Genomic DNA, 24101 nt, shown 5'->3' with positions numbered 1-24101 from the left:
TCCCCAGAATAAGGAGACGTTACTCGAGTACAGGTCGCGCGCACAGTACTCGAGTAACGTCTCCTTATTCTTAATGACAAATTATGTTTTCATACACAAAGGTTTGACTTTCAACCATCACTCAGCTTCTTCCATATGTAGGAGATCACTAAAACTGCCTTACCATGGACGGATTATGAGCCATTGGCCCCCCTGCCAACCTAAGAAAGTTAGTAAAACAGTGGTAGGTCCCTGGGCCGGGGCCCTGTAAGCCAACTCAGTAATCCATTCCTGGTCCTTACCTGCTCACTAAAGAAAGCTCTGGAGTTGCAAAGCCTCCCACCTTCTTCACTTTCTCCATTTCACTAGCTCAAAGCTCATATTACCCCTTATCCATAGGTGTCAGCAGACATTACGTGCATGCTATTTCCATCCCAGGGCCACGGTCTGCTACCAAGCCAATCAAGCACTTCATTCATTCATTCATTCATTCATTCAAAATGACATTTGGAACAAAGTGAAGTGAAGCAGTTTAATACTTTATTTGTAAACCATGGTCCCTCTCTGAAAGATTCTAAGGCATTTGGATCATGTTTTAAGCACACTTGTGTTAAGGTTGTAGGCATGTTTTGGCTCCAAACTCGTAAGCTGACTGCTTTGCCTGGAGGGATTACACAGCCTCTTTACACACTGAAAAAAGCAGTCACAATCTCACTCACAGCTAAGGTCACACACTTGCTGCGTACTGTACACAAATGAAACCATCACACACACACACTGGCTGGTTGAAGCTCTCCTGTTTCTGCTGCGTGCCCATGCACACACTCAGCACCGGCCTCCTGGAAGGGGTCTTGCTTACAGCCATAATGTTGATTTGCATTTGGAGTTGGACAGCAGTGTGTATGTGTGTGTGCGTGTGTGTGTGTGTGTGTGTGTGTGTGGGTGTGTGTGTTCATGTGTGTGTGTGTGTGTGTTTGTGTGTGTGTGGGTGTGTGTGTGTCTGTGTGTGTGTGTGTGTGTGTGTGTGTGTGTGTGTGCACGTATGTGTGTGTATGTGCATGTGTGTGTGCGCATGTGTGTGCATGCAAGTGTTTAGGAGGGGTGTGTTGAGACTGCCATTCGTTAAAGTCATTTAGCACCGTGGGTCTGGATGCATCCAGTCTACTTTTTCTTTGGTTTAGCTTCTGCTTCGCTCTTCTTCTCCTCCTCTGGACTCTTCTTGTCATCTCCTTTCTCTTCTACCTCTTCTTCATCTCCTCCCTCTTCCTTCTCTTCCCCCTCCTTCCCTCCCTCTTCTCCTCCTTTAGCATCTTCCTCCTCTTCCCCCTCCTCTCCTGCCTCCTTTTCCTCACCGCCTGCATCCTCTGTTGGGGACAGAAACACAAAGTGCTTTCAACCCAGTCATTCCATATCATATCATCTCATGGAGCTGTCAGACTTAACGTGGATGGGCTCTCATGATGATGCTTGTTTGTCCACTAATACTCAAAAACTCAGCACATGATAAGACTTCTGGAACTGTGAGGGAACATGATGTATGAGGTCTATTAATTAATATAACACTCATAGATGAGTGTCTGAGGTATGTGAATATAACAGTCATGGATGAGTGTATGAAATATGTGAATAACAGTCATGGATGAGTATACAGTATGTGAATATATGAGGATCACTTGTTGATGCACACTTGAGCTTTTTTCACTCACCCTCTCCTTCTTCCTCCTTCGCTTCCTGTACCTCTTCACCTTCTTCCTCCTCTTCCTCTTTTTCCTCCTCATCACCTTCTCCCTCATCTCCCCCCTCCTCTTCCTCCTTTTCCTCCTCTCCTTCCTCCTTCTCCTCCTCTTCTTCTTCTTCCTCCTTCTCCTCCTCCTCTTCTTCCCCCTCCTCCTCCTTTGCTGTTCTGGCTTCAGCCTGGTGAGCCCGGCTGGGGGTTATCAGGTCATCGCTGAAGAGAGAGGAGCTGAGGAGGCGAGTACCCAGCAGGTAGGGGGCGCCAGAGCTCAGGCTGGCCTGCACGGAGAAGACGGGTCGGCCAAAGGAGGGCGTGGATGAGATGGTGTGTGAGAAGATGCTGGACATGCCCCCGACTCCACCCACATTGAAGCGTGTCTCCTCCCCCTCCAACAGCTTCCTATAGGACAGAGAGGGAGAGAGAGAGAGAGAGAGAGAGAGAACGTAGAGGGGGAGAGTGCAAGAGAAGAGAGACAAGAGGGAGAGAGAGAAAGTGTGTGTGTAAGTGTGGCTCCTTTCAAGGTGCAGACTCCGCTGTCAAGGCTGTAAGACCTAGAGGAGGAAGGTGACTTTTGTCCCCAGGGCTGTCCAGCTACTAAACTCCCAGCCCACCCTACCCCTCACCCCCCAAATCTTCGGACTGGAGTACAACAAGCAGTGGACTGATGACTGATGCACTGATCCCATCCCCTCTTCTTATACTACTATTTATTTATGTATTTATTGATGATGTATTGTATGTGGAACAAGCTGCTCTTTGCACCATTGGGAGACTGATAGAATGTCAAGACCCAGCATATTTTAGAACACTGGTACATTCTCACGAACGAGTGCACAGAACTTGCAAGTTTTTTACTGGTTGCTTTCAGAAACTCTATTAAACACAAGGAGTTTTCTTCCTGATGTAACTTATGCTGGTGTTTACCACCCTGTGTGGGACTGTGGCGCATGACTGACCTGTAGGCGGCGATCTCGATGTCCAGAGCCATCTTGACGTTGAGCAGGTCCTGATATTCCCTCAGGTAGCGTGCCATCTCATTCTTTATGGTCCTCAGCTCATCTTCCAGCTGAGCAATCATGTCCTGGTGGGGACAGGGATGGACAGAGATGGAGAAGGAGAGAAAGATGGACAGATGGAAAAATTACAAAGAGAGATAAAACGCAGTAAATAATATGCAGAACTCGTCCTGCGTTGAGATGACCTCTGAAGTCCTCTCAGTATCACACACATACATACACATACAAACACACACACAGTATTCTTCCCTACTCTCTGCAGTCTGCCACTCTTTCCCCACCTGTATGCTGGCATGTCTATCAGAGTGATCACGTGGCTCCAGTGGTTTCTACCTGCATGCTGGCATGTCTGCAGTGGTTCCTATCTGCACATTGCACGTTAGCATATATTGCCACTTCCTAGCTGCACATCCAAGTATGTCTCTGGTGGTTCATATCCGCATGCATGTCCTGGTGTGTTCTTACCTGCATGTTGGTGACCTCGGCGCTCTGCCTGTCCTCGGCCTCCTGCAGCTGCTGCTCCAGCGCGTGGTTGAGGCTCTGGCACGCCTGAATCTCCAGGTCACGGGCCTTCAGCAGGCGGCGGAACTCACCCGCCTCATCTCGGGCCAGACGGATGTCATCGGAGTGGCGGGCCGTGGTGTCGGCCATAGTGCTGACTTTGGAGCGGAACCACTCCTCGGCGGACTGCATGTTCTGCTGCGCCAGGCGTTCGTACTGGCCCCGGATGTCACGCAGCGCCACCGACAGGTCCGGCTTGGCCACCTCCATCTCCACGGAGACCTGGGAGCTGTACTGCAGCTGGGCCTGCAGCTCGGTGATCTCACCCTCGTGCAGTCGCTTGAGGAAGGCCATCTCATCCAGCAGGATGTCCAGACGCTTCTCCTCCTCAGCCTGGCCCAGCGCTGCTTCCTCCGCCCCCTTACGAGTCTCAACCAGCCGGCCCTCGGCCTCCTGGCATGCCAGCAACTCATCCTCGTAGCGGCCCTGCAGTGCCCTCAGAGCCTCCTCCAGCTGCCGACGGCGCTCCTGTGCGGCCTGCCGCTCCTCACGCGCCTCCTCCACGGCCGCACGCAGTGCACGCACCTCCTGCTCGTAGATGGAGCGCAGGCAGGTGGGCTCGCCGTGGCGCTGTCGGAGCACCTGCAGCTTGGCCTCCAGCGCACGGTTCTGCAGCTCCAGGTGGTGCACACGCTCGATGAAGCCGGCGAAGCGGTCGTTCAGCTCCTGCAGCTGCGCCTTCTCGGCCGTGCGCACCGCCTTCAGCTCCGAGCTCACTTGCGCCGCCTGGCCCAGGTCCAGCTCGCGGCCCGACGACACGGTCAGCGCGTAGTGGGGGGCGGAGTAGGAGGTGAAGACGGAGCGTGAGCGAGACGGCCCCCCGTAGCCACCGCTGCTGCCACTGCGCACCACCACCCTACGGCGGTGGGAGGAGGGGAAGAACGGGTCGAAGCCGAACGAAGCCATGACAGCGTCGGGAGATCAGCTGTGCGAGAGACGACTGATACCAGAGAGAAAGAGTGAGAGAGAGTGAGAGGAGTGAGTCAGTGAGAGGACAGGAGAGAGAGATAAACACAGACAGACGTTGATGTCTGTGCCTTCAGAGCTGCAGTGCCGCCGGTCCCTTTTTATGGCTGCAGTCGGGAGGAGACTGATGCAGGGAGGGGTCTTTACAGACTCTTATCGTCATCATGAGTCCAGCCAGTGAGCAGAGAGGGAGGGAGAGGTAGAGACAGAGGGAGAGAAAGAGAGAGAGGGAGGAGGCGGGAGAATGAGGATGGGAGAGAGAGACCAAGAGGGAGGGAGGAAAGAAAGAAACAGAGGGGAGAGAAGGAGGGAGGCCATACAGAGGAGGTCAGTGAGTGCAAAGAAGGAAAATTTGAACTTGGAGGAGAGTTTGAGTAATGCGCTGTCCTGCACTGATGGCTCACTAGCAGCTCTCTCCCTCTCTTCTCTTCCTCTCTCTCCCTCTCTTCACTACACCTTCATTGTCTCTCCCTCTTTCTCATCCTCTCTCTCTTTTTCCCCCTCTCACATCTTCCTTCTACAGTATGTCTCCCTCTCTACTCTCTCGTGCTATCTCTCCATGTAGCCTGACCTAGTGTCTCTGTGTGTATCCTGCATTTTGTCACTGTCTAGTTGTATGCATGTGTGTAAATGTGTGTGTAAATGTGTATGTGTGTGTGTGTGTGTGTGTGTGTGTGAGTGAATGAGTATGACCCCCTTGCCTTGCATTCTCTCTCCGTGTTGGTGTGTGAGTGTGTGCGTGTCTGTGTGTGTGTGTGTGTGTGACCTAATGCGCCTTGTCCCCTTGTGGGTCTGACTCAGCAGCTGCTGTCACCTGTATTGACTCTGCTTCCCCATTGAATAATTCCAGACACCACACCCACACACTGACACTCACAAACACACACACACACACACACACACAGAGAGCCGTAAACACATGAGCTTGCGGTTTCCATGGGAACAGAGTTCAGGGTGTTTCCTTTTCAAAGGTAAACTCATTCACCTAGGAAGCTGAACCGACCCAAACTTGGCACCAAACTGAACCCCAGAGCCAGACTCAGACCCAAACTTGAACCTCACCAATAATGCTCAAGTCAGTCACTCAACCTAAACCAGAACCCTATAACTCAGCCTCCACCCCAACCTGAACCCCAACAGCATAATCATCACTGCTGCACTGCAGAGCTTCACTGACACTAACATCCAGGACGCACACAAAATGCATTTCTAGGATGGACTGCAGGTCAGATTTCCTGTGTTACTGTAATGGTAACTCGGAACATAACTTTGTGTGACAACATCTTAATAATCTTTTATATTAGTGCCTGATAAAATTGTTACAATTGTTACAACATTGATACAGTTGTTTAGTTGAAAAAATGACATGTTTTGAGGTTATGAATTCTGACTTCCATTCTCGCTTTGAGATGTCTAAAGTAGTTTCCCATTCACACATTAACAAGCAATCATCATAAATAGCCTTTATCGCCTCTCCAACCTGAAAAAAACTCACCTTCAATCACTGTATTGATTTATGTGGATACGCAGTTTCGGCTCTATAAATACAGCGGGGCAGCATCTCACCGCATTCTCCCACTCGCCATCTGGTCAGGACGCATCGACGCACCATCTCCGCAGAGCGCGCACAACGGAGCTGCACAATGGATGTCATCGGGGCCTCATCCCGAAGGAGAATGCTCGAGACCCGGAGCGTCCACTCATCACAACCCACCACCCCAAGATCACATTCCTGGTCTTACAGAAATCCGGGGTCCATCTCCAACAAAATAACTACCAAGGTGCCAGCCAACAGGGTGTTCGCCTCGCCAGACAGCCTGGAACTCCCATCCACACACAACAACGAGAAAGAACAACTTCATGGGCTGAATGACCGATTCGCCAGTTATATCGATAAAGTCAGGTATCTGGAAGAACAGAATAACCTGCTGGAGACTGAAATCCAAGAACTCCAACAGAAAAAGTTTACACAATCGCAATTTACTGAAGCTTTCGACCAAGAGCTCAGCGAACTCCGTTCCACGCTCGAGCAACTGCATAGAGAGAAAGCGCAGATCATTATTGATGCCGATAATGTCGAAGACGACATCCATCGTCTCCAAAACCGCTACGAGGATGAAGCCCGCTTTAGAGAAAAAATCGAGATGTCAATCCGAGATATGAAGAAAGAAAAAGACAACTCGGATCTGATGAAATTGGATCTGGAGAAAAAAGTTCAGTCCCTCCTGGATGAGGCAGACTTCCTTCGCCGTAACCACGAAGAAGAGGTCAACGAGCTCCTCGCACAGCTCCAGGAGGCTCAGGTCCCGGTAGACAAGAGGGAATACAGTAAAACGGACATCACCTCTGCGCTCCGAGAGATACGCGCGCAGCTGGACGGTGTCTCCTCCCAAAATTTGCTGCAGGCGGAAGAGGTGTTCCAGTGCCGCTACGCCAAACTCACAGACGCCGCGGACCAGAACAAGGACGCGATCAAAACTATCCGCGATGAGATCGCAGATTACCGCCGGCAGCTGCAGGTGAAGAGCGTGGAACTGGAAGCTCTGCGCGGCACCAAGGAGTCCCTGGAGAGACAGCTGAATGACATCAAAGACCGGCATAACAACGACTTGCGCAGCTACCAGGTTAGTTTGGGCGGAGTGATCAGTGGTCAGTGGCTACATTTCCATGCACCATATCGCCGGTTTTATCCAGAATAATGTTAATATTTCGATTGTACATGAGTAATGTAAATACATTACTCCAGACGACACAACCCTAAAATGTCATATTTTGAATGCAAACAAACAAACAAACAAACAAACAAACAAACAAAAACAGAATAACACCCGTAGCATTTGTCTCTTTTAACCAGAATATTGCACCCATGGTGCACCCATATTTTTCATTGCATGGCCTTTTTATAGCTCTCCTTTCATATAATGTAAATGATGTTTTTAACAAGATGTAAAGCTTGTCTTTATTTGAAACACACACACATTATGTAATTATTTACATTCTATATATACTGACATTTCTGATATTCATAACAGCAAACTTTATGCAGATTATAGCCTACAATTCATATTACAACTCCACTTCTTAAATTCAGCTGTCTGGTTGAAGCCTCAAAATATTGTAAACAAAGTAGCAGGCTAGCTTATCATACTCTACTGGTTGGACTGTTCAGTTTCCCCACATGTGTTTAAGTTTCAATGTAAGCTAATACTTTTTCTCCTTGGGACAGGCCCTTTTAAGTCTTGGAGTCTTACATTGCCTACTAATGATGCTAACCGAAGTTAAAAGTAATTTAGTTCTGTGCGTCAATGCGTTCACGATTGTGAATGTTTTATTTGGATTAAATGTGCATGTCGAGGGCGGGTGTCCATTGAGCGCGCACGGCACGAGAGCGGGCCAAGGAGGATGAGTTTAGGCTACTTTTGGTAATTAAGTTGCACGCATAGTCTACAAAAGTTGCGGGAGAACTTTATGCTTCTACACGAGCAGCGTCAGGTTCATCAGTGCGACCACCTACCACACTTCCAGGGATGATCTTGTTGGTTTTCATGGAGATAGACGCGGTGTGCACGGAGGGGATGGGCTGTGTGTGTGCCTGTGTGTGTGTGTGTGTGAGAGACAGACGCATGAGTGACAGAGAGGGAGCGCAAGGAAAGGAAATTCAGTTTAACGAACGCTGCGTGTTTTTCAATAGCGCAAAATAAATAAATAAATAAATGAATAAAAAGAATACCGAAACGCAATATGTGGCGGTCGGTGCTGAATCTGTGGCGCACCGCCACAGATTTGTCTATGTGTGGGAAACACTGATATGCATACAATATGCAGCATAGACTTCAAGAAAAGAAATAATCTAGTCATAATTTAGTCATAATTTATGCAGGAAGCACAAAACGGACAGTGCCTGAGCTCTTAGCCAATCAGATATGTTGCTGATGAGACTCTTCTCTTTGCCGTCTCCCAGGAGATGATCCATCAGCTGGAGCGCGAGCTGAAGGGCATGAAGGGCGAGATGGGTCGCCACCTCAGGGAATACCAGGACCTGCTCAACGTCAAGATGGCCCTAGATGCTGAGATCGCAGCCTACAGGTGAATCACCTTGCTGCAGTGTTTTAACATGTGTTGTATTGAAATGAATCTCTCTGCTGAATGATGCAGTTTGTTGCATAGGTGTATTCACACCTCTTGTGTCTTATGTGTGCAGGAGACTCTTGGAGGGGGAGGAGACTCGCTTCAGGCCATTTTCTGACTCTTTCCCAAGTCCCGCCTTCCCATACCGTCAGCCAATTACCTCCTCCAAAGGGAAGAAAGAAGACAAGGAGGCAGAGCTGAACGATGACCTGGCTGCTGCTGCAGAGGAATTTCAGGCCAAGAAGGAAGACGAGGTTGTGGAGGAAGAGGTGACTGTCTCCAAACGACCCAAAGTGAGCGCTACTCCCCCTACAGGAGAGGAGGAGGATGGTGGTGAGGAAGAAAAAGGAGCGGGAGAGAAGCAGGAGGGTGGAGAAGATGGAGATGAAGAGGGTGAGGGAGAGGAGGAAGAGTCTGAGATTGAGCAAACCAAACTGAGCAGTACCAAAGCCCAGAAGTCTGGTGCTGAACAAGGGGAGGGGGAAGATGAAGCACAGGAATCAGGAGAGAAAGACAAAAAGAGTGACTCAGAGGGAGAGGAAGGAGAACAGGCAGGTGACAAGGAAGATGTGACAGAGGCAGCAGCCCATGAACAGAAGCAGGAGGAGGAGCTGAAGAGTCTGCCCAAGTCTCCAGCCAGCCCCAAACAGGAGGAGCAGAAGAGTCCCCCCAAGACTCCTGGCAGCCCCAAAGAAGAGGAGCAGGAGAAGGAGCTGAAGAGTCCTCCCAAGACTCCTGGCAGCCCCAAAGAAGGGGAGCAGGAGAAGGAGCTGAAGAGTCCTCCCAAGACTCCTGGCAGCCCAAAGGAAGAGGAGCAGAAGAGTCCCCCCAAGTCTCCTGGCAGCCCCAAAGAGGAGGAGCTGAAGAGTCCTCCCAAGTCTCCTGGCAGCCCCAAAGAAGAGGAGCAGGAGAAGGAGCTGAAGAGTTCTCCCAAGACTCCTGGCAGCCCAAAGGAAGAGGAGCAGAATAGTCCCCCCAAGTCTCCTGGCAGCCCCAAAGAGGAGGAGCTGAAGAGTCCTACCAAGTCTCCAGCCATCCCCAAACAGGAGGAGCAGGAGAGTCCCCCTAAGTCTCCTGGCAGCCCCAAAGAAGAGGAACAGGAGAAGGAGCTGAAGAGTCCTCCCAAGACTCCTCCCAAGACTCCTGGCAGCCCCAAAGAGGAGGAGCCGAAGAGTCCTCCCAAGACACCTACCAGCCCTAAAGAAGGGGAGCAGGAGAAGGAGCTGAAGAGTCCTCCCAAGACTCCTGGCAGCCCCAAAGAAGGGGAGCAGGAGAAGGAGTTGAAGAGTCCTCCCAAGACTCCTGGCAGCCCCAAAGAAGGGGAGCAGGAGAAGGAGCTGAAGAGTCCTCCCAAGACTCCTGGCAGCCCAAAGGAAGAGGAGCAGAAGACTCCTCCCACGTCTCCTGGCAGCTCTAAAGAGGAGGAACTGAAGAAGGAGTTGAAGAGTCCTCCCAAGTCTCCTGGCAGCCCCAAAGAGGAGGAGCAGAAGAGTCTCCCCAAGTCTCCTGGCAGCCCCAAAGAAGAGGAGCAGGAGAAGGAGCTGAAGAGTCCTCCCAAGTCTCCTGGTAGCCCCAAAGAGGAGGAGCAGAAGAGTCCTCCCAAGTCTCCTGGCAGCCCCAAAGAGGAGGAACTGAAGAAAGCATCGAAGACATCAGTCCCAGCCGCTAAAGAAGTGAAGAATAAGTAAACTCAGAGCAGGACAAGAGTAAACAAAGAGTCAAAACCACTAAGACAAGCTATACGGCAAGGGACTATAACTGCTTGTAATGCTGAGGATGATGAGTTAGATTTGGGCAGTGTCAGGGACAGGATCTATATGAGCGCCAATATGAAGCCAGAGGCTGAGTTAAATCTGAAAATACATCTCAAAGGCGCAAACTGTCTGTTGTGTCCCAAACGTGCTACCTCATCTAACGTGTCGGTGACTTCTGGTCCGCCCTGACCTCACTGACCTGCCGGCTGTGCTATGCTGCACACGCTTCCTGCCTTAAACGCGCCGCAAGCCCGGTGCACTCAGCTATGAAACATACAAACACAAACACTGCTGTTTACAACTTTTGAGCAATACTGAAAAAACCTTGCCTCAATAAAGCAATACAGAACTTCCCAGCCTGTGTGTGTGTCTCTGAAAAGGGGTTATTTGTATGGTGAGTGTGTTTCTCTGATAAGGGGTTATTTGTGTCTTCTCATTTATGTACAAACTAATTATCAACATCAACATTAACAAATTAGTTGACATAACTTTTTGCTTTAAACATTTTGATAATCTACAGTAAGTACAAACAAGTTATCATTACTCTGGCATATCTGATTTCTGTATAGATTATATATTGATTGTAGATGATTAGATAGATACTTTATTGATCCCCAAGGAGAAATTCAAGATGATATGTTTCTAACTTTTGTGTGTGTAATCTGCTGCAGCCAGACTCCTAATACGCACTAAGATTAGAAGACAGAGCACATCACACCTGACCTGGCTCAGTTGCACTGGCTACCAGTAAAGTGTAGAATTGTTTGTTAAAGCTATTTTCTTTGTAAAACCCTCCAAGACTGACCCAGCAACACAATTGTCTTTAGATTTGGTTATTTTTTGCCATGTTTGTAAGTAAACAATTCAAAACAAGTCATGTCAGGTCACTTTATTTATGTAGCATATTTAAAAAAAAAAAAAAAAAGGAACCTACCCCAGGAAACTCTTTGAACATTCTGACAGCTAAATACACCATTGGTGCATAGTTTGAAACAGAAGCATTAAAGCTAAAACAGCCTGTGACTTCCAAGAGAAACTGCCATAATGGGTCTTTAAGTGAAGTATGCAGTTTTTGTATTGCCTGAGTGTGTGTGTGTGTGTGTGTGTGTGTGTGTGTGTGTGTGTGTGTGTGTGTGTGTGTGTGTGTGTGTGTGTGTTGTGTGAGTGAGTGAGAGAGCAAGAGTGAGCGATGACATATGGGAGTGCTGTGGAGTGTGGTTACTGGTCAACGAAAAACATCTTCTTTCATGTACTGTAGGTTATACACCTGACTATGATTTGCATGATTAGAATATTGACATTATTTTAATTGTTGTTGAGGTTACAACAGAAACTGAAATGAAGATGACCAGATGTTTCTCAAAGTTGATCCCAGTTACATTGCTCTTGTATTGTGGGTGAATCCAGACGAAGATGTTTTTTTTTTTTTTTTTTTAATTTCTGCTGTAAGTCAGTGTGGAAAGAATTCCATTGATGCCATCTACGAATCACCAAAAACCCTAGATCCAATCACAGGCAAGTGCATATGTGGCATTACGGAATAGTTGCCTTAGGCTGAAGTTATACTTGCTGTTAGACCAAGCGTAAGCATATGCGCCCGTGTGCGACCTGCTGTGTCCTGTGTACAGACTCGCTGCAGCATTACGCACCCTACTGAGGTCTTCACTAGGGGTAGACTATAGTAGCCTAATATCAGATGTGGATGTGGCCATGTGCCATTGTTTACTCTCATGATTGCCCCCAGCTTTGATGTCGATAATGCATCTTGCAGTCACCTTTTTTTGGCATGATCGCCTCCTACTTTCTTATGAGTATTGCATAACGCGGACGCGTCATCTTCGCTTGCGATGACGTGCACGACCGACGCACCAAACGACCGCAATGGTGCCACGTCCTCGGCCTCCGTTGTACCACTCATACCTTCGGAACAGCGGGGCCAGGCGGGGAGAGACTGGAACCGTCCAAATCGGTCTCATCGACGGTCCCACCGAACCAGCGTTGCCCCAGCACAGGGAGAACAGACAGACATCTCAGGAACACAAGACAACATGAAACAAAAAACCCAGAAACAGAACAGCCTCGTAGGTTGGCTGCCATCCAATGTTCAGGCCTGCAGAAGTGGAGAACAAGAAATACAATGAGCTTCAATAGACTGCCAAACGGTGACTGGGTTGGGCAAAACTGAGGCCTACCATCTCATGTAGAATGTAGACAACCAGTCTGCGGCAACTCTGTAGCAGTTTGTGGCCAGGAGTCCTTTACGGAGCTACAGGGATTCAGTGCACAGGCGAGTGAATCCAAAAGCATGGCCACTGCTTCTAACGTAACCTTGTGTAACAGGGTGGTCAGGGCAACTGACTACGCCACCCTGGGGCCTAGCGCCTCAGGGAATCTTTAGGAGCTTGATACCTTTACTATACAGAGCTGCACAGGTTCTCTAAAGCATAAGGAGACATGAATTCCGTAAATAAACGATTTATTGAACACAAAAGACAGACATTCAACAGAGGCAGACAGAGCTTGCTTGAGGGGGCAGGCTAATATCAATGGTGACAGGTTAATACCAAACACAGCAATTCTACAGTATGAAAGTGTTTCAAGCAGTAGTGCAGCTCTCCACAGCAAGCAACCGTCAGTACACACGTGTAATTACTCTAGTTCCCCAGCAGGTGATTGTTTTTAAATGTGCTACATAAATAAAGTGACTTGATGTGACTTGTTTTTAATTGTTTAGCCTACTTACAAATGTGACCCTGTAAAGCGGAACCAGTCGTTTCGGTAAAATTAATTAAATTAAGTTATTGTGCTCACGTGAACGGCCATAAACTAAGCTTTCCAACGATATGTATATCGAGGGTATTACACAAACTATCGCTAAGATAACAGCATCCAAAGTTGACATGGTTCTCCTGTCACGATATGCCAGAAGAGGAGAAATCACCTTTTTAAGCAGCGCGTGCACAACGGGAATGACAGCAAATGTGTTGAATCTTCGCTGGGTTTAACAGTCAAAACGTATGTTTTTCCGTGAAATGCGTTCACGATATGAAACTGTAGACTGTATACAGTCGAATGAGGCGAAAACGTGAAATTCAACATTTTAACCCGGAAGTTTGTTATTGTTGATTTTCTCAAAATAACGTTGTGCGCAAAACGACTTTCGCTATGAATGGTCACAAATATGGTTTATTGAACAAAACCTAACCAAACCTAAAGACAAACGTGTTGTTGGGTCAGAGAATTTTAAAACCAAATAGCTTAAAAAATATATCAATTCTATACTTTACCGGTAGCCAGTGCAACTGAGCCAGGTCAGGTGTGATGTGCTCTGTCTTCCTAGCGCTTATTAAGAGTCTGGCTGCAACATAGGCTATCATTTGCAGTCTGGTCATCATTACAGTGCATGAAAATGCACTGTACTGTTCTTCCAAGGCTTCTTCTTCTTATTAGAGTGCATGAAAATGCACTCTACTGTTATCCGATTTTTTTTTTTTTTTTTTTTTTCCTCTAACGTTTTTGTGCGTGCAATTCAGCTTCAACCGTTTAACGTAGAAACTTCATTCAAACTGCGGTGCGTAGGTCTTACTTAGGTGACTTCAGCTATGTATTTTTCAACTTTGTAACTTTTATACTTTTTGAACTATTAAATAAAAACTATTAAAATTTCCCCATAGACTTAACATTACATTATGACATCATAATAGGGCAATTAGAATCTTATGCCAGGTGGCCAGTCCAGGTGCAGCAGCTCTCTCTCTCTCAAGCTTTAAGCATACAATCTCATTAAGACTACAGATCCTGTTTCATACTTCCTCTGTCCACAACTGTTTCAAAATAAAAGTCCTCACTGCAATAATACACTATTAAATCATTTAACCATTGAAAATACTCAACTATTTAACTGTTCAACCACTCCAACTGTCAGTTATCATCAACTATGCCTCCAGACAACTAGATGAAACCTCCAGGTACCTAGCAACCAACATAGCAACCATTAAAATTAAGCTTTTATGACAATTTCCATAGCAACCAACATGATTATATTACAGTAACTTCTTTATTTCTGATAGTGGCCATCATGGATACCCTAGCAACAAATGTTTTAAAATAAAAGTCCTCACTAGCAAGTTAGCTAGTTAGCATGGTTAGCATTGTTAGCATTTTTAGCATAACTGCTAGAAATCATTAGCTACGTAAGTTAGCTAATCAACCTGGTTAGCATTGTTAGCAAAGTTAGCATTGTTAACATTGTTAGCATTTTTAGCATAAGTGCTAGAAATCATCAACTAAATTAGCTAATCAACCTCGTAACCATAGTGAGCATGGTTAGCATTGTTAGCATAGTTAGCATTTTTGCATAACTGCTAAAAATCATTAGCCATGTTAGCTAATCTGGTAATCAGGTAAACGAATTCAATTTTAAACAGTCTATAATCGCACTATCAACTTTCAAAAACTATGAAACCACCATGTCTACCCTAGCAACACCTTAGTAACCATATCTACATGATTTATCTGTACATTTTTGCATTTTCATGCACTCGTAATTTCCTTGGAATTACATTCTCTAGTTACAGTGCATGAAAATGCACTGTACTGTTCTTCCAAGGCTTCTTCTTCTTATTATTCCGCTGATCAAATTCATTTTTTCTATTCAGCTTGAACCGTTTAACTTAGAAACTTCATTCAAACGTCGCAACGTAGGTCTTAAATAGGGGAAGGCTGCTAAGTATTTTTCAACTTTGTAACTTTTATACTTTTTAAACTATAAATTAAAAACTATTACAAATTTCCCCATAGACTTAACATTGGCCTCTATGACATCACAATCGGATCATTAAGCAATTAGAATCTTATGCCAGGTGGCCAGCCCCACCTGCAGCAGCCCTCTCTCTCTCAGGCTTTAAGCATACAATCTCTCTGTGAAGACTACATATCCTGTTAACTGTTTCCTCTTTCCACAACTGTTTCAAAATAAAAGTCCTCACTGCAATAATACACTATTAAATCATTTAACCATTGAAACTACTCAACTATTTAACTGTTCAACCATTCCAACTGTCAGTTATCATCAACTATGCCTCCAGTCAACTACATGAGACCTCCATGCACCTAGCAACCAACATAGCAACTATCAAAATTAAGCGTTTATGACCGTTTCCATAGCAACCAACATGATTTTACTACAGTAACTTCTTTATTCCTGATAGTGGCAGCCATGGATACCCCATCAACAAATGTTTCAAAATAAAAGTCCTCAGTACCAAGTTAGCTAGTTAGCATGGTTAGCATAGTTAACATTGTTAGCATAGTTAGCATTTTTAACATAACTGCTAAAAATGATTAGCTAAGTTAGCTAATCAACCTGGTTAGCATTGTTAGCATAGTTAACATTGTTAACATTTTTAGCATAACTGCTAAAAATGATTAGCTAAGTTAGCTAATCAACGTGGTTAGCATTGTTAGCATAGTTAGCATTGTTACCATAGTTAACATTTTTAACAGTACTGCTAGAAATCATTAGCCAAGTAAACCAATCAACCTGGTTATCATTGTTAGCATAGTTAACATTTTAGAATACCTGTTAGAAATCATTAGTTAAGTTAGAACAGGAATGTTTAAGCTTTAAAATGTCTACCTAAACACTATCAACTCTCTTTAAACTATGCAACCACCATGTTTACCCTAGCTATACCTTAGTAGCCATATCTACATTATCTATCTATATTTTTTTTTGCATTTTCATGCACTGGTAATTCCTTGGAATTGCATTTCTAGTTATTATTATTCCGCTGATCAAATTCATTTTTTCTATTCAGCTTGAACCGTTTAACTTAGAAACTTCATTCAAACGTCGCAACGTAGGTCTTAAATAGGGGAAGGCTGCTAAGTATTTTTCAACTTTGTAACTTTTATACTTTTTAAACTATAAATTAAAAACTATTACAAATTTCCCCATAGACTTAACATTGGCCTCTATGACATCACAATCGGATCATTAAGCAATTAGAATCTTATGCCAGGTGGCCAGCCCCACCTGCAGCAGCCCTCTCTCTCTCAGGCTTTAAGCATACAATCTCTCTGTGAAGACTACATATCCTGTTAACTGTTTCCTCTTTCCACAACTGTTTCAAAATAAAAGTCCTCACTGCAATAATACACTATTAAATCATTTAACCATTGAAACTACTCAACTATTTAACTGTTCAACCATTCCAACTGTCAGTTATCATCAACTATGCCTCCAGTCAACTACATGAGACCTCCATGCACCTAGCAACCAACATAGCAACCATCAAAATTAAGCGTTTATGACCGTTTCCATAGCAACCAACATGATTTTACTACAGTAACTTCTTTATTCCTGATAGTGGCAGCCATGGATACCCCATCAACAAATGTTTCAAAATAAAAGTCCTCAGTACCAAGTTAGCTAGTTAGCATGGTTAGCATAGTTAACATTGTTAGCATAGTTAGCATTTTTAACATAACTGCTAAAAATGATTAGCTAAGTTAGCTAATCAACCTGGTTAGCATTGTTAGCATAGTTAACATTGTTAGCATTGTTAGCATTTTTAGCATAACTGCTAAAAATGATTAGCTAAGTTAGCTAATCAACGTGGTTAGCATTGTTAGCATAGTTAGCATTGTTAGCATAGTTAACATTTTTAGCATTACTGCTAGAAATCATTAGCCAAGTAAACCAATCAACCTGGTTATCATTGTTAGCATAGTTAACATTTTAGAATACCTGTTAGAAATCATTAGTTAAGTTAGAACAGGAATGTTTAAGCTTTAAAATGTCTACCTAAACACTATCAACTCTCTTTAAACTATGCAACCACCATGTTTACCCTAGCTATACCTTAGTAGCCATATCTACATTATCTATCTATATTTTTTTTTGCATTTTCATGCACCGGTAATTCCTTGGAATTGCATTTCTAGCATTAATATGCCCATAACCTCAAAAACTAGCTACCCGTCAATGCTGAAATGAACTAAGAAGTGGCCTTAATATCATCTATCAACAATATCATCTGTGTATGGTGTCTGTAATTACTTGTATTTGGTTAGATCATGTGTTCAGTAACATATTACTGTATCATATCCAGTTTATGGCCAGATTATTTAAAGAGAAACTATGCAGAATTGGCGATTTCATCTCCAGTTTCGGTTTCGTTTTTCGTTTTCGCTCGTTTTATGCTTGCATATTTCTCTGCAGAGCTTTCCCAACAGCTTTAGTGTGTATATTTATACATATATAGGCTATATATAAATATATAAATTGCAAGCGTGATTCTTCTTGTTCCTTACGCATCTCAGCCTTCCAGATGTAAACAAGCAGCGATCGTCTCCTGAACAAACTGCAAGGTTGCAATAGCGGATAGGGACACTGGGGGCGGGAGGAAATATTACTGTTTTCGATAAAACTGGTCAGTCAAGCAAAACAACGATTTCTAAGCGATTTTATGACTATGAAAAAGTTGCATAGGGTCTCCTTAAGGCATGTAAAGGTCACTCAAAATTAATGAGTTTATTTATTTATTTATTTTTTACTTTTAAAGGAACACTTCACCGTTTTTTCATAACTAAGACAAGTTGATACATACCTCTCACGTTTCAATGCGTGCACTCACTGGCTCTGGCGCGTGGCGCAACTTTGATAGCATTAAGCTAACCCAATGCATTCATTAGGATCCAAACAGAGATGAAGTTAGAAGCAACCAAACACCTCCATGTTTTCCCTATTAAAGGGATATTCCGCCATTTTTGGAAATACGCTCATTTTCCACCTCCCCTCGAGCAAAACAATCGATATTTACCTTGTTCCCGTTCATCCAGCCATTCTGTGAGTCTGGCGATACAACTTTTAGCTTCAGCCTAGCATAGATCATTGAATCGGATTAGACCATTAGCTTCTCTCCTGCTAGCTTCATGTTTAAAAGTGACTAAGATTTCTGGTAATTTTCCCATTTAAAACGTGTCTCCTCTCAAGTTAGAAAGTGCAATAAGACCAACTGAAAATGAAACCTGGCGTTTTTCTAGGCTGATTTGACATGGAACTACACTCTCATCTGGCGTAATAATCAAGGCAACTTGCAAACGTACCATAGGCGCAGTGATATCGTATGCAGCATCTGGTGTTTGGTCGCTTCTAACTTAAAGAGTTACTTCACCCCATAACTCCACCCACTTCACGTTTCTGAAAAAGGCTTTCAAAATGGGCGAGACGTTCTGAAATTTGGAGAGGGAGTGCAGCATTGCTGCAACCAATCAACCATAGCGATTTCGTGTCAATCTGGGAATGAGTGCTGCAGACAATGGCTTATCACAGGTAATCAGGGTAGCAGGTGTTGGGGCGTTTCAGTCCTAATTTGTAACAACCTGGTGACGTAGTGTTGGACTAGAAGTGCAGGACAACGTCAGCATTCCAATAGTATTTTGGACCAACATGCCATGGTATGTTTCAAACTGTAGTATGCGCGGAGAGCAATATCTCCGATACAAAATCAGACGAAATGTTACTTTTGTCGAGAAACACGATTTTTGTCAATATTAACCCTGGTAATAGTACAGTTCACCACTTATGAGTATTTTCAATCAATCAACAGCTCAAAAAACCTATTTCAGGGTGCAGTGACTCTTTCATTTCTGTTGGATCCTAATGAATGCATTGGGCTAAGTTAATGCTATCAAAGTTGCGCCGCGCGCCAGAGCCAGTGAGTGCACGCATTGAAACGTGAGAGGTATGTATCAACTTGTCTTAATAAAGGGAATAACATAGTTTAATATGAAAAAACAGTGAAGTGCTCCTTTAGGCACACAAAAGTTAAGCACATAAAATCATCTAATTTGTTTAAGTTTATGTTACAATCAGTCTTCACAACGAGATCTGCTGGAGTAATGATAAATTGATTGTATTTAGATTATCAAAATGTTTACAGTAAAAACAAAATGTTAACAATTTTTTTAATGTTGATGTTATATGATTAGTTTTCACAGAAAAGAGTAAATACCCAAAGGTCACCGAGAACGTACATCTACAATAACCCCCTCAGAGACACACACACACACACACACACACACACACACACACACACACACACACACACACACACACACACACACACACACACACACACACACACACACAAATAACCCCCTATCAGAGACACACACACAGAACACACAAATAACCCCCTATCAGAGACACACACACAGACCACACAATTAACCCCCTATCAGAGACACACACACCACGCTTGGAAGGTCTGTATTGCTTTATTGAGATTTTTTTTTTTCATTTTGCTCAGAAGTTGTAAACAGCAGTGTTTGTGTTTGTGTCTGTATGTTTCATAGCTGAGTGCACCGGGCTTGCGGCACGTTTAAGGCAGGAAGTGTCTGCAGCATAGCACAGCCGGCAGGTCAGTGGGGTCCGGGCGGACCAGAAGTCACCGACACGTTAGATGGAGTAGCACCTTTGGGACGCGACGGACAGTTTGCGCCTTTCAGATTTCTAGATTTAACTCAGCCTCTGGCTTCATATTGGCGCTCATATAGATCCTGTCCCTGACACTGCCCAAATCTAACTCATCATCCTCAGCATTACAAGCAGTTATAGTCCCTTGCTGTGTAGCTTGTCTTAGTGGTTTTGACTCTTTGTTTACTCTTGTCCTGCTCTGAGTTTACTTATTCTTCATTTCTTTAGCGGCTGGGACTGATGTCTTCGATGCTTTCTTCAGGTCCTCCTCTTTGGGGCTGCCAGGAGACTTGGGGGGACTCTTCTGCTCCTTCTCCTCCTGCTTCTCCTCTTTGGGGCTGCTAGGAGACTTGGGAGGGCTCTTCTGCTCCTCCTCGTTAGGGCTGCCAGGAGTCTTGGGAGGACTCATCAGCTCCTTCTTCAGTTCCTCCTCTTTAAGGCTGCCAGGAGTCTTGGCAGGACTCGTCAGCTCCTTCTCCTGCTCATCTCTTTTGGCACTGCCAGGAGTCTTGGGAGGACTCTTCAGCTCCTCTTCTTTAGGGCTGGTAGGTGTCTTGGGAGGACTCTTCTGCTCCTCCTCTTTTGGGCTGCCAGGAGTCTTGGAGGGACTCTTCTGATCCTTCTCCTCCTGCTCCTCTTTGGGGCTGCTAGGTGTCTTGGGAGGACTCTTCGGCTCCTCTTCTTTAGGGCTGGTAGGTGTCTTGGGAGGACTCTTCTGTTCTTCCCCTTTTGGGCTGCCAGGAGTCTTGGGAGGACTCTTTGGCTCCTCCTCTTTTGGGCTGCCAGGAGTCTTGGGAGGACTCTTCGGCTCCTCTTCTTTAGGGCTGGTAGGTGTCTTGGGAGAACTCTTCTGATCCTCCTCTTTTGGGCTGCCAGGAGTCTTGGGAGGACTCTTCTGCTCCTCTTCTTTAGGGCTGCTAGGTGTCTTGGGAGGTCTCTTCTGCTCTTCCCCTTTTGGGCTGCCAGGAGTCTTGGGAGGACTCTTCAGCTCCTCCTCTTTGGGGCTGCCAGGAGTCTTGGGAGGACTCTTCTGCTCCTCTTCTTTGGGGCTGCCAGGAGTCTTGGGAGGACTCTTCAGCTCCTCCTCTTTGGGGCTGCCAGGAGTTTTGGGAGGACTCTTCAGCTCCTCTTCTTTAGGGCTGCCAGGAGTCTTTGGGGGACTCTTCAGCTCCTTCTCTTGCTCCTCTTCTTTGGGGCTGCCAGGAGTTTTGGGAGAACTATTCAGCTCCTTTCCTTTGGGGCTGCCAGGAGACTTGGGGGGACTCTTCAGCTCCTTCTCCTGCTTCCACTCAGGGGCTGCTGCCTCCTTCACATCTTTCTTGTCACCTGCCTGTTTTCCCTCCCCTTGTTCAGTACCAGACTTTTGGGCTTTGGTACTGCTCAGTTCGGTTTGCTCAATCTCAGACTCTTCCTCCTCTCCCTCACCCTTTTCTCCACCCTCCTCCTTCTCCCCCTCTCCTTCCTCTTGCTCATCACCTTCCTCCTCTTCTCCTGTAGGGGGAGTGGCTCTGACTTTGGGTTGCTTGGACACGGCCACCTCTTCCTTCTCAGCTTGAAGTTCCTCTACAGCAACAGCCAGGCCTTTGCTCAATTCCGCCTCCTTGTCTTCTTTCTTTCCTTTGGAGGAGGTAATTGGCTGACGGTATGGGAGGGTGGGACTTGGGAAAGAGTCCGCAAATGGCCTGAAGTGAGTCTCCTCCCCCTCCAGAAGTTTCCTACACAGACACAAAAGGTGTGAATACACCTATGTAACACACTGCATCATTCACCAAAAATTCACCTTAATGGAGCACTTCATTGTTTTTTCATATTAAACTACGTTATTCGCTAAATTAAAACGAGTTGATACATACCTCTCATGTTTCAATGCGTGCACTCACTGGCTCTCGCGCGCGGCGCAACTTTGATAGCACTTAGCTAGCCCAATGCATTCATTAGGATCCAAACAGAGATGAAGTTAGAAGTGACCAAACACCTCCATGTTTTCCCTATTAAAATACAGTTACACGAGTAGTCACATGACCAAGTATGGTGAGACAAAATAAAACATGGTGCATTTCTAAGCCGGTAAAAGGGATAACTATATTGTGTGGCGGAATAATGTTGGGAGCACTTAGACTGCGCAGTAATATCCTCACTCCAAAGTGAAACTGAAAGTGCAAGAGTGAGGATATTACTGCGCCACACAATATAGTTATCCCTCTTACCTGCTTAGAAATGCACCACGTTTTATTTTGTCTCACCATACTTGGTCGTGTGACTACTCGTGTAACTGTATTTTAATAGGGAAAACATGGAGGTGTTTGGTCGCTTCTAACTTCATCTCTGTTTGGATCCTAATGAATGCATTGGGCTAGATAAGTGCTATCAAAGTTGCGCCACAGCCAGTGAGTGCACGCATTGAAACGTGAGAGGTATGTATCAACTTGTCTTAATTAGGGGAATAACGTAGTTTAATATGAAAAAATGGTGAAGTGTTCCTTTAATACAACATATATGATAACACTGCATCATTCAGCAAGGTGATTCACCTGTAGGCTGCGATCTCAGAGTCTAGGGCCATCTTGACGTTGAGCAGGTCCTGGTATTCCCTGAGGTGGCGACCCATCTCGCCCTTCATGCCCTTCAGCTCACGCTCCAGCTGATGGATCATCTCCTGGGAGACGGGAAAGAGAAAAGTCTCATCAGCAACACATACTGTATGATTGGCTAAGAGCATAAGCACAAAAGCCTTATGCACAAAACAGACACTTGGTCTGTTTTGTGCATACTTCCTGTATAAATTATGACTATGATTAATTCTTGCTTTCTTCAAGTCTATCATTCTGTTTTCATGCATGCATGTTTTTTCCTTTTGTGCATTTCAATATGCAGCTTAGGTTACTTTATTTACTGACTCAACAGGATTGTGATTTACCGACTAAATATTTAAATGTTAAAGTGTAGATGTTCCATGCACACCATATTCCGATTAATATAAGGACCATATTCTGGTTATGCCAATAAGCAGAATAAGATGTTTTCATGTGCAGTAAAAACGGCCAGATTAGAGACACTATTGCTTTGAATATTAGACATATAATGGGCCGCTTTCTATGGATTTTCACCGATTCCTCATCTGTCAGTGTGCGCAAAACCTGCGTATTTGAGCATTACGACGCTTCCATCCATCAATAAATTCCATCCTTACATTAAAACTTTTTTTGTACAGTCTTCACTCAAGAAGTGCAAACTTTTAGCCACACGTTTCGCTGTTTTTCAAGTGTCAGGACAGGTATCAAACAAGTTACCAAAATTCCTTGCGCGAACATGCACAGGTGGAATTTAACATTTAATGATTTAACATTCAGAAATGGGCATTTTACGAGTAACGCGTTTACATTATTCCTGTTAAAAGACGAATATGCTACGGGTGTTATTCAGGTTTTTAGAGTTCAGGGTCTTGTCATCTGGAATAAGGTATATGACTCATGCGCATTATTCCAAATAAAACCGGAATATGGTGTGCATAGAAACATAGCCACTAACCATCACTCAGCCCAAACTAACCTGGTAGCTGCGCAAGTCGTTGTTATACCGGTTTTCGATGTCATTCAGCTGTCTCTCCAGGGACTCCTTGGTGCCGCGGAGAGCCTCCAGTTCCACGTTCTTCATCTGCATCTGCCGGCGATAATCTGAGATCTCATCGCGGATGGTTTTGATCGCGTCCTTGTTCTGGTCCGCGGCATGCGTGAGTTTGGTGTAGCGGCACTGGAACACCTCTTCCGCCTGCAGCAAATTTTGGGAGGAGACACCGTCCAACTGCGCGCGTATCTCTCGGAGCGCAGAGGTGATGTCCGTTTTACTGTATTCCCTCATGTCTACCGGGACCTGAGCTTCCTGGAGCTGTGCGAGGAGTTCGCTGACCTCTTCTTCGTGATAACGGCGCAGGAAGTCTGCCTCATCCAGCAGGGACTGAACTTTTTTCTCCAGATCCAATTTCATCAGATCCGAGTCGTCTTTTTCCTTCTTCATATCTCGAATTGACATCTCGATTTTTTCTCTAAAGCGGGCTTCATCCTCGTAGCGGTTTTGGAGACGATGGATGTCGTCTTCGACGTTATCGGCATCAATAATTATCTGTGCTTTCTCTCTATGCAATTGCTCGAGCGTGGAGCGGAGTTCGCTGAGCTCTTGGTCGAAAACATCACGAAGTTGTGACTGTGTGAACTTTTCCTGCTGGAGTTCTTGGATTTCAGTCTCCAACAGGCTGTTCTGTTCTTCAAGGTACCTGACTTTATCGATATAACTGGCGAATCGGTCATTCAGCCCTTGAAGTTGTTCCTTCTCGTTGTTGCGTGTGTGGTCGGCGAGTGCGGATGAGAGTTCCAGGCTGTCCGGCGAGGCGAACACCCTGCTGGCTGGCACATTGGTAGTTCTTTTGTAAGAGATGGAGCATTCGAGCATTCTCCTTCGGGATGGAGCCCCGATGACATCCA

General features: G+C 45.3%; 2 protein-coding genes across 2 annotated transcripts; one reads left to right on the top strand and one right to left on the bottom strand.

The window, feature by feature from the left end:
* Nucleotides 1-1022: 1022 nt before the first annotated feature.
* LOC134089732 (neurofilament medium polypeptide-like) lies at nt 1023-24101 on the bottom strand. The gene is made up of 9 exons (XM_062544176.1): nt 23173-24101; nt 22155-22279; nt 21053-21338; nt 19924-20953; nt 4709-4760; nt 3196-4210; nt 2671-2795; nt 1686-2113; nt 1023-1343 (listed from the first exon to the last, which is right to left on the bottom strand). The coding sequence occupies exons 1-9, from the start codon at nt 24067-24069 to the stop codon at nt 1141-1143; spliced, it is 4161 nt and encodes a 1386-aa protein (XP_062400160.1). The 5' UTR covers nt 24070-24101; the 3' UTR covers nt 1023-1140.
* LOC134089143 (neurofilament medium polypeptide-like) lies at nt 5901-10461 on the top strand. Its single transcript, XM_062543478.1, has 3 exons — nt 5901-6881; nt 8219-8343; nt 8459-10461. Exons 1-3 carry the CDS (start codon nt 5901-5903, stop codon nt 10071-10073), a joined length of 2721 nt encoding a protein of 906 aa, XP_062399462.1. The 3' UTR covers nt 10074-10461.

This window comes from Sardina pilchardus, chromosome 8, assembly GCF_963854185.1.
Source record: "Sardina pilchardus chromosome 8, fSarPil1.1, whole genome shotgun sequence".
Taxonomy (NCBI): domain Eukaryota; kingdom Metazoa; phylum Chordata; class Actinopteri; order Clupeiformes; family Clupeidae; genus Sardina; species Sardina pilchardus.
This window is presented reverse-complemented; position numbering and strand designations above follow the sequence as displayed.